The sequence below is a fragment of the Zea mays genome, chromosome 6 (genome assembly GCF_902167145.1).
Source record: "Zea mays cultivar B73 chromosome 6, Zm-B73-REFERENCE-NAM-5.0, whole genome shotgun sequence".
NCBI lineage: Eukaryota > Viridiplantae > Streptophyta > Magnoliopsida > Poales > Poaceae > Zea > Zea mays.
Genome location: NC_050101.1, coordinates 147,982,679 through 147,994,026, shown reverse-complemented (window position 1 = coordinate 147,994,026; position 11,348 = coordinate 147,982,679). Strand labels below are relative to the sequence as shown.

The 11,348-nt window shown below is 43.6% G+C and overlaps 1 protein-coding gene across 1 annotated transcript; it reads right to left on the bottom strand.

Annotated features, from left to right (window-relative positions):
* Window positions 1-10,574: 10,574 nt before the first annotated feature.
* On the bottom strand, window positions 10,575-11,072 carry LOC103630204 (uncharacterized). The gene has a single exon (XM_008651278.3). It carries the CDS (start codon window positions 10,998-11,000, stop codon window positions 10,596-10,598), a length of 405 nt encoding a protein of 134 aa, XP_008649500.1. The 5' UTR covers window positions 11,001-11,072; the 3' UTR covers window positions 10,575-10,595.
* Between the last annotated feature and the right edge of the window lie 276 nt (window positions 11,073-11,348).

The window sequence follows — 11,348 nt, the reverse complement described above, 5'->3', positions numbered from 1 at the left end:
TTGAATTCTTTACGATGCATGAAACATTAAATACATACCATTTTTGAGCCTTTGGCGAAAAAACACCTTCCCTTCTTTTCATGCTTCGTGAAGAAGGCATTCTCCGTTAAAATTATTCTGATGAATCACATCCATGCTTCGTCAAAACATTCTTCGAAGCTATACTCCGAAGCTATACAACTTCGATATTGATCTGATAAAGCTCGCCCATGTTTCGTAAAAATATTCTCCGAAGCTGTATTTCGAAGCTGTACAATTTCGATGTCACTTTCTCAAAGCATCCTTTCAAAGGTTGAGAGTATCTCCTTCTCTTACCAAATGCAATATGATGTATGATGCTTATGCTATGCAAAATGATGTGATGATGTTATGTTATGCATGTGACATTTGTTCCGGAGATACACATAAAATATATTCGTAAGCTCTGCATTCCCTTGGGAACGTCTTTGGAGCTTCTTCGTCTTTTACTTAGACGGTATCAGCGTTGACTTTTCGCTGTAAGCCTCCCTTAGGAGCTTCTTCGCCTTTTACTTAGGCGGTATCAGCGTTGACTTTTCGCTGTAAGCCTCCCTTAGGAGCTTCTTCGCCTTTTACTTAGGCGGTATCAGCGTTGACTTTTCGCTGTAGGCTCTGCATTCCTTTAGGAACGACTTCTGAGCAGAAAACTTACACTGCGCTCCCTTTGGAACGGCTTTTTGTGACTTCATAAACTTACTCTGCGTTCCTTAGAACGACTTTCTGTTACTCCGAAGGATTTTTAATCCGAAGGTCCTCCTTGGTAACGGAAAAAGTTTTAGGCTTCAGCAACTCAGGCCTGTGGAGCAAATAGATTTTCCTCGTGGGAAACAACGAAATTATTACATGAAAACTATCAATGTTTTTTGCTTCACAGAAAATAAAACTGAATAGAAAAGACTGCTATCAAAGGTAGGATATGTCAATAAATGTGCTTCGACTCTGGCACAGTGCTGTTGACTGTGCGAGCTTCGGACTGTTCTCTGAAGTCCCTCTGATGTGGATCGTATTGACTCCCTTCTGGCTGTTGACCTTGCTGCAATGGAGGTGGAGGCGGAAGCTGCTGCCAGGAAGCTTGAGGTTGACTTGCCGAAGCTACAGAAGCCGTAGGGTGGTTGTCTATGTATTGTGGGACATAAGGCGGATGAAACGAAGCAGTATGCATAACCTGCTTCGACTGAGCTTGTTGAGGTGCAGCTTCGGCTAGTTCCTTTTGCTTCTGGATTGTAACATGGCACGTCCTAGTGGTGTGGCCCTTGCCCTCTCCACAGAATAGGCAAAACAGTCTCCTTGGCTGATCTCCGAATCTTCCGCCGAAGCCCCTGGCGCCTCTGCCTCTTGGAGCTGGTGGCCGAAAGAAAGTTTGTTGTTGCCCCGAAGCCTGTGAGGAGCACTGCGGCCTGTTTTGCTGACTCCCCTTATCATCATTCTGAGTGTTGTGAATGGAACGGACATGCCTCGGGTAGTATCTTCCTCCGAAGCCCCTGGTCATCTCGGAAAATCTGAAGGCCTCCTCCCTTCTTTGGCGAAAGTCATTGTCAGCACGAATGTATTCATCCATCTTTTGGAGCAATTTCTCCAAGGTCTGAGGAGGCTTCCGAGCAAAGTATTGAGCTGCAGGTCCAGGACGGAGCCCCTTGATCATGGCTTCGATAACGATTTCATTGGGCACCGTTGGTGCCTGCGCCCTCAATCGTAAGAACCTTCGGACATACGCCTGAAGGTATTCTTCGTGATCCTGAATACACTGGAAGAGGGCTTGAGCTGTAACCGGCTTCGTTTGAAATCCTTGAAAGCTGGTCAGTAACATATCCTTCAGCTTCTGCCATGAAGTGATTGTTCCTGGCCGAAGGGAGGAATACCAGGTCTGAGCAACGTTCCTGACGGCCATGACGAAAGACTTCGCCATGATTGCAGCGTTGCCCCCGTACGAAGACACTGTTGCTTCGTAGCTCATCAAGAATTGCTTCGGGTCGGAGTGGCCGTCAAACATGGGGAGCTGGGGTGGCTTATAGGATGGAGGCCAAGGTGTAGCCTGCAGCTCAGCAGACAGAGGAGAAGCATCATCAAAAACAAAATTTCCCTGATGGAAATTATCATACCAGTCGTCTTCGTTGACGAAGCCCTCCTGATGGAGGTCTTTCTGATGAGGCCTTCTGTTCTGCTCATCGTGAGTAAGATGGCGAACTTCCTCAGAAGCTTCGTCAATTTGCCTTTGCAACTTAGCTAGGCGGGCCATCTTCTCCTTCTTCCTCTGCACTTGTTGATGTAGCATCTCCATCTCTCTGATTTCTTGGTCTAGCTCTTCTTCCTCAAGCGTCGGGCTAACAGCTTTTCTCTTCTGGCTTCTGGCCTCCCGAAGAGAGACGGTCTCCTGGTTGTGGTCCAGCGGTTGTAGTGCTGCAGCCCCAGCCGCTGAAGCTTTCTTCGGCGCCATAGCGAAGGTCTATAGCTTCCGAAGGTGTTCACGAAGACTCGAAGTGGAAGTGAGTTCACCGGAGGTGGGCGCCAATGTTGGTGACTTGTTCTCAAATGCTTCGAATTAAGAACAAGGCAACATAAAAAGTGTTACACATTAAGGTCCTTCGTCCTTCGAAACATTATATCCCTTCGGGAAATAATGATTTAGGACGAAGGTCATCATAGACATACCTTCGGGAATATAATAAGTGATGCCGAAGGATTCATATAAAGCATGAAATACAAACATCAATATAAAATCATTTCTATTTTATTAACATGGAGAGATAGAAATGATTTTAGATTACAAATGTACCTTTGGTCCTGAGAGAAGGTAAAAAGTACAAGCGTGATGCAAAAGCCAATGCCAAGTCAGCGTGAACAGTACGGGAGTGCTGTTCATCTATTTATAGACGCGGGACGCAGCCCACGTAAAATTACATCCATGTCCATTACATTTGTTAACAGCTTATGGAAATCTGTCGAGGCCCCCGAAGTCTTTTCATCTTTAAGTCGGTTCCCCCTTCTGCCATCGCGCCGAAGCTTCCCTGCGCACAGCTTCGGCTACACTCGACCTTCGTCTGGTTCAGGCTTCGTCCTGGCCGTGCTCCATATTCATAATTCTGGATCCGAAAATACCTGTTCACATAATCCACTCGGAAAACATTGTCAAATCATGTTTTTGAGGACCTTCGGAGGACGAAGGCCCCCAACAGACCTCCAATCGGGTTACCATCAAATGAAGATTAGACCATCGGATATTCCCAAGACGGCTTTCTCAACCCGATATGGATTATATGAGTTTACTGTTATGTCTTTTGGATTAACTAATGCACCAGCTTATTTTATGAATTTGATGAATAAGGTGTTTATGGAGTATTTGGACAGATTCGTCGTAGTATTCATTGACGATATTCTTATTTATTCCAAGAGTGATAGTGATCATGAGGAACATCTGAGATTGGTGCTACAGAAACTACGAGATAATCAACTCTACGCCAAGTTTAGCAAGTGCGAGTTCTAGATTGATGAGGTGCCATTCCTTGGACATATCATTTCTAATGGAGGGATATCAGTGGATCCTGCTAGAGTTAAGGAGATAATGGCGTGGAGCATACCTACTACAGTCACTGAGGTCCAGAGTTTCTTGGGACTTGCAGGATATTATCGGAGATTTATTGAAGGCTTTTCTAAGATTGCTAAGCCTATGACCTCGCTTCTGGAGAAGGGAAGAGAGTTTAAGTGGGACGAGAAGTGCCAAGAAAGCTTTGATCAATTAAAGGAGAGGTTGATGTCACCACCAGTGTTGGTTATGCTAGATCTACAGAACGGATTTGACATCTACTGTGATGCCTGCGGCCAAGGCTTGGGATGTGTGTTTATGCAAGAAGGACACGTGATTGCCTACGCGTCTCGTTAGTTGCGGAAACATGAGTTGAACTACCCCACTCATGACTTAGAACTGGCAGCCGTGGTGCACGCGCTTAAGATATGGAGACATTACATTATGGGAACCACTTTAAGTGTACACGGATCATAAGAGTTTGAAGTATATATTCACTCAGAAGGATCTCAACCTTAGGCAACGCCGTTGGTTGGAGCTTATTAAGGATTATGATTTGGAGATTCATTATAACCCAGGTAAGGCGAATCTAGTTGCTGATGCCTTGAGTCGGAAGGAGCACGTTCATTCTGCTATTGTTGCCCAGCTACCCAATGAGATTGTTGAGGATTTTAGGGCCTGTAGAGGCAAATCATATGACACCTAGGTTGACACTAACAATTATGGGAAGAGAATTCTGGGCTACCGCTATAGTATTAGAGGAAAGTAGTATAGATCTGATCCTTGATATGTCATGGTTAAGGAAGGCAAAGGCCATTATATTATGTGGTAGGGGTACTGTAGAACTCACCAGCCCTAAAAGAGAAAGATTTCAAGTTGAAATTGCAGTAACTACCTCTTCTAGACGTGTGATGTTCTTTGTAGCTGAGGAGTTTGTTGGTAACAACATCCGTGTGCTTAGGGATTTTCTAGATATCTTTCCAGAGGAGTTACCAGGGATGCCACCGGATAGGGAAGTTGAGTTTGTCATTGATCTCTTACCTGGGACTGCTCCTATTTCTAAACGCCCCTACAAAATGTTTGTAGAAGAGTTACAAGAACTTAAGAAGCAGTTAACGGAGTTGCAGGAGGCAGGGTACATTCGTCCGAGTTCCTCACCTTGGGGAGCACTGATACTGTTTGTACAGAAGAAGGATGGTTCGCAACGGATGTGTGTGGACTATAGATCCCTTAATGATGTTACTATGAAGAACAAGTATATGTTACCCCTCATTGAGGATTTATTTGATCAGATGAGAGATGCCAGGGTATTCTCGAAGATTGACCTCCAATCGGGTTACCATCAAATGAAGATTAGACCATCGGATATTCCCAAGACGGCTTTCTCAACCCAATATGGATTATATGAGTTTACTGTTATGTCTTTTGGATTAACTAATGCACCAGCTTATTTTATGAATTTGATGAATAAGGTGTTTATGGAGTATTTGGACAGATTCGTCGTAGTATTCATTGACGATATTCTTATTTATTCCAAGAGTGATAGTGATCATGAGGAACATCTGAGATTGGTGCTACAGAAACTACGAGATAATCAACTCTACGCCAAGTTTAGCAAGTGCGAGTTCTAGATTGATGAGGTGCCATTCCTTGGACATATCATTTCTAATGGAGGGATATCAGTGGATCCTGCTAGAGTTAAGGAGATAATGGCGTGGAGCATACCTACTACAGTCACTGAGGTCCAGAGTTTCTTGGGACTTGCAGGATATTATCGGAGATTTATTGAAGGCTTTTCTAAGATTGCTAAGCCTATGACCTCGCTTCTGGAGAAGGGAAGAGAGTTTAAGTGGGACGAGAAGTGCCAAGAAAGCTTTGATCAATTAAAGGAGAGGTTGATGTCACCACCAGTGTTGGTTATGCTAGATCTACAGAACGGATTTGACATCTACTGTGATGCCTGCGGCCAAGGCTTGGGATGTGTGTTTATGCAAGAAGGACACGTGATTGCCTACGCGTCTCGTTAGTTGCGGAAACATGAGTTGAACTACCCCACTCATGACTTAGAACTGGCAGCCGTGGTGCACGCGCTTAAGATATGGAGACATTACATTATGGGAACCACTTTAAGTGTACACGGATCATAAGAGTTTGAAGTATATATTCACTCAGAAGGATCTCAACCTTAGGCAACACCGTTGGTTGGAGCTTATTAAGGATTATGATTTGGAGATTCATTATAACCCAGGTAAGGCGAATCTAGTTGCTGATGCCTTGAGTCGGAAGGAGCACATTCATTCTGCTATTGTTGCCCAGCTACCCAATGAGATTGTTGAGGATTTTAGGAGACTCAACCTAGGAATAGTTGCACATACTAAAGGAGTCACCATCGAATTGGAACCTACCTTGGAGAAAGAAATTCGTAAGGGTCAGGTTGGTGATGCTAAAATTCAAGAGATTAAGGATCTGATTACTGAAGGTAGAGGTCTAGAATTCACGGAGGATGAGCAAGGCACCGTATGGTTCAAGGACAGGATATGTGTTCCTGAGATTGATAGCCTTCGTGAGACTATATTGAAGGAAGCCCATGATTCTGATTACTCTATCCACCCTTGTAGCACTAAGATGTATCAGGATTTGAAGCAGAAATACTAGTGGTATGGACTGAAAAGAGATGTTGCTGCACACGTGGCTAAGTGTGATGTGTGTCAAAGAGTTAAGGCTGAACATCAAAGACCAGCTGGACTATTGCACCCATTGAAGATACCCGAGTGGAAATGGGAAGAAATTGGCATGAATTTTATTGTTGGACTACCCCGCACCCCTGCTGGGTACGACTCTATTTGGGTAATTGTGGATAGACTAACAAAAGTGGCTCATTTCATACCGGTGAGGACTAATTACACGAGAGCCAAGCTAGCAGAATTGTATATGACTCGGATAGTTTGTCTACATGGAGTGCCTAAGAGGATCGTGTCTGACCGAGGTTCACATTTTACTTCTCGGTTTTGGAAGAAGTTGCATGAGAGCTTGGATACACAATTGAATTTTAGTTCAGCCTACCATCCTCAAACTGATGGACAGACAGAGAGGACTAACCAAGTGCTGGAGGATATGTTAAGAGCCTATGCTCTTAAATATGGTGGTAGTTGGGATAAGAGCTTACCATATGTGGAGTTCTCTTATAATAATAGTTACCAGGCCAGTCTGAAGATGTCATCGTTTGAGGCTTTATATGGCAGGAAGTGCAAGACTCCTCTATATTGGGACCAGACTGGAGAAAGACAGTTCTTTGGGCCTAAACTTATACAAGAGACAGAAGAACAAGTGCGAATGATAAGAGAGAATTTGATAATTGCACAATCAAGACAGAAGAGCTATGCTGATACCCGGAGAAGACTATTGGAGTTTAAGGAGGGTGATCATGTGTATCTGAAGGTGTCACCAATCCTGGGTATGAGGAGATTTAAAGTTAAAGGAAAGTTGTCCCCTCGCTTCATTGGACCCTTCCTGATCTTAAAGCAAGTGGGAGAAGTTGCATATCAACTAGAACTACCCGAGCATCTTGCGGATGTACATGATGTCTTCCATGTATCTCAGCTAAAGAAATGTCTCAGGGTACCTGAAGAGCAGCTACCGATGGAGGACCTTAGTGTTCAAGATGATCTGACTTATGCAGAATATCCTACCAAGATTCTCGATACTTTGACTCGAGTTACAAGAAATAAGGTGATAAAGATGTGCAAAGTACAATGGAGTCACCATGGAGAAGATGAAGCTACTTGGGAAAGAGAAGAAGAGCTTCGCATAGATTTTCCCCATCTTTTCCCTAGTCCTTCCAAAATCTCAAGGACAAGATTCGTGTTAAGGGGGTAGGATTTGTAATACCTAAATTTGTAAATCATATGATAAGAGAATATTTCCTTTATCTATATGTGTGTACCATCTCTAGTTACTATCACATGTGAATAAACACCATCAAAAGGGGATTAAATAACCAATAACACCTAAATAAATCATGCATCATGTTGAGTTTTTACTTGATTGTGCATTTATGGATAATAAAATAAAGGTGTTGTTAACAATATATTAATATACTAGGTGAGTGCTCGTGCGTTGCAACGGGAACATATAATACCACAATAACTTATATACAAATGTGTGTTATATTATTATGAAAAAGATTTCATAATTCATTTATGGTTCTAGGCATACATAATTTTGTTATTTTAATCTAACTGTTTTACCACTACATTACAACCAATCAGTATTATGCAACCATCTAATTATAAATATTCTAGATAAGTTTATGGAATGAACTTTGAAACAAGTTCTTTCAGGTCACATGTAGAAGCCTGATTGACCATAATCTCAACCATCTTGCGGTGAATCTGCACAGAGTACATGGAAAGTATAAAGATAACATGCAAACATAGCATATGATTGTTTGATGTATAAGAAATTGCTATAGTTTTACGACTCCACTGCATATGTGAAAATGACAGAGATGTTACATAAAGTAAATGCAGAGTGTGTCCATTAAACTGAAGCGAAAAACTTACTCACCAAGGTTACCGCTGAACACGGCAGATTCCCTCAACTTCATTTCATCTTCAATCAACTCATCCACTTTATGCTTTTCTCTATAAAGCTTGTAAAATTCTTGCAATTTAGCAATATCCTGACTTCGGTCAATAGCAGCACCTCCCCTCTTCGCTAGTTTTTGCTAAATTCATGAACCAACAAGAACTGTTCAAAAATATACCTAAGGTTCTGATGAAGATTTATTTTCAGAATAATATGTCGTTTAGGGTGCAAATTGATATGGTGTAGTATAGTGGTGTGACCTGGGTGACCCCCAAGTTATTATGTGATACAGCATAAAGGGATTCAAGCCTTCATGGCTTAAACGAAATAGCACCAATCACAATGGTATGTGTATAATCTACTAAAATAACATATTATCACATTGCTAAATACTCCTTATGTTCATAAGCACCTGCCTTCTGTCATTTTAAAGCACGCAGCAAAACATTCATAGTTGTTACCAGTAACATAGGTAAAAGCATCTAGAATGGCCTTATAAAAATAATAGTAAAGATTCACAAAAAAGGGGATGGGTTCATGTTGATATGCTTCTATGGTCTTCACCAACAAAATATGAAAATTCAAAAAAAAAACTCCAATACTGTAATAGTTCAGAAAAGGACATCTTACAGTATGAAATCACATAAGATGTGTAACTGAAATGGGCATACCCTGATCACTGGCATTAAACCAGTTTTCACCAATCACAATGGAATGTGGACAATCTACTAAAAAACATAATATTAAATTGCTAAATACTCCTTATGTTCATAAGCACCTATCGTCGGTCATTTTAAAGCACACAACAAAACATTCATCATTGTTACCAGTAACATAGGTAAAAGCATCTAGAATGGCCTTATAAAAATAATAGTAAAAGATTCACAAAAAGAAGGGGATGGATTCATGGTGATATACTTCTATGGCCTTTACCAACAAAGTATGAAAGTTCAAAAGTTTATTCTCCAATACTGTAGAAGTTGAGAAAAGGACATCTTACATTATGAAATCATGTAAGATGTGTAACTAGAATGGACATACCCAGATCACTGACATTAAACCGGTTCTGAACTGCAATACTCCTCTCCCTTCGTTGTTCGGATCCAAACTCTGGCTTACAAACCGATAGAGTAACTGGCAACCACACTGTTTATGAACGGACAGTGTACAGTACATGGGTGTGGGTACATAGGATGAAAGAACTCAACTGTGGATCTGCATTGGGAAGGTTAATTGGTATAAGCTTACCTTGACTTATCATATGGTTGAATGGCAACCATGCCCGTTGTGGGGTCTGGGGTCCTTAAACGCATACTGCAGCACAATGTTGGAGCTGAGCCACAATGCGTACTTGAGTTTGAGGTGTGTGGCGAAGTGTGTGAGCCCCTTCCAGAGCACGTGAACGCCCCCAGCGTGGGTCACCCGGTGGTGCCGCAATGCACGATGCCCCGGTAGGCTCTCGTGCGATCGAGCCGCAGTCGCGTCTTGAAGACTTCGATCGGCTAGAGGCAGCACGCCTCCATGATGTTGCCTCGGGAACCGCTGCCGCCTTGACATACTACGGCCTTTGCCTGCGCAGGGCTCCTTAGGCAAGGATGGGAGAGACTGACCGATGTAGTCGCACAAAAAGTGGTAGTTGGTGTTAGACGCTTCCCTGCCGATGCGAAGAAATTTGCCATTATGAAACATAGCAGATTTGGACAGTTTGGAGAAGTAGAGAAAGACCAAACTCTGAAATGGACAAGATTTCTCTATTACCTACTGCCGACACAGATTAATCTCCCGCCGTGAGAATTAGTCGGCTCGTCCACGGCGTCTGTCCCCATCGCCATCATTGCCTGCTCGTGTCGCGCTCCGACCGACCGCCGTCGCTCCCTGCTCGTGTCTTCGTCCGGTCGTACCCATTGAGTGCGCAGCAGCCACCGTCGCCACTGGCCTGTGTCTCGGCCAGCTGCCAATGTTGCTCGTTCTCCGCCTCCGCTTTTCACCGTCCAAGGACCCGGCGCCATCGAGTAGCTTCTGGAGGTAGTAGACCACGGGGAGCTACTGAATAGTCTAGCAAACTATATACATTTAGATGTTAGCTCAGCGGCCTAAGAATAGCAGATAACATATCCTCAAGATAGCACCTATGTTCTTTCCCATTTCCAGAACTTAATAAACTACAAATATTCAGTAATAGGCTAAAAGGAAAAGGAAAAGATCAGATCAATCAAAATTGCAGGAACAACATATGGTAAACTGAAAGGTAAGATGTCTGCTACAAGCAGCTCAAACAGAACCAGGGCCTAGAGCAGCTGAACAAGTTGGTGTACCATCAGTTCATACACTTTGTGTCAATGAAAAAAATGAGGCATGCAATCAGAACATGCTAGTTTACATTTTGTTTTTCCAGCACTGGGAGCTACCGAACATGACAGATGTAGCAAAAAAAAGGATGCTACCATGTACTGAAAAATGCAGGGACGGTTCACTTGCATTCTAGCCCTGTCTCCGATGCTCGCCGGGGCTTGTTTTTCCGTCGGCTCCCAATCTGCCTGAACCCATTGGTCCTCATTGATTCATCACTGCTTAATCGAATAGTAGAATTAGTATCTTCTACGGCAATATTGGAGCCCTCTTTCAGCGGCCTGCCTCTCTTGGTACCACCAGCTGTAGTGTTGTTCTTCAGCTTGGCATCGTCAGCTTCTTCTTGGTCGGCATCGACCTGTTCTACAAAGTTTTCAACATCTGCTTGATCGATCTTACTGGCGAAGAGCTTTTGGGGCCTTCCCCTCCTCTTCTTTACCGGCACGACTTCTTCGCCGCTGCTACCTTTGTCTTCATGGCTCCTGACAGTGGTTTGCTTCTTCCCTCTCCCTCTTCCTCTGCCCATGGATTCAATTTTAGCTGTGCAAATGTTGGTCAGTCCGACCACTGGAGCTGCAGGCTCTGTTGAAGCTGCTCCTTTTGTTTTATCAGATTTCCTCGATGAGGATCGACTTTGCCTGCTCGCATAGCACCTTGACCTCCACCGCCGGCATGGACTTGCAATCCCATAGCTGTGAGATCTGGTGGTCCAGATCCGTGTGTGACGGTGTCACCGCTATGGTTCTGCTCTACCTCATACATCCCCTTCCCTTCCCTCCCCTTACCTAGTTCCTGCCGCCGCTACCCCAGCAGGCACAACCGAGGAGGAGTAGGACCCAACAAGGCCGCCGGTGTGGAGGGGTAGGGGTATTTG

Excerpts from the sequence above, each read along its gene's own strand:
- LOC103630204 (XM_008651278.3), bottom strand. The coding sequence starts at position 11,000 with ATGGGCAGAGGAAGAGGGAGAGGGAAGAAGCAAACCACTGTCAGGAGC.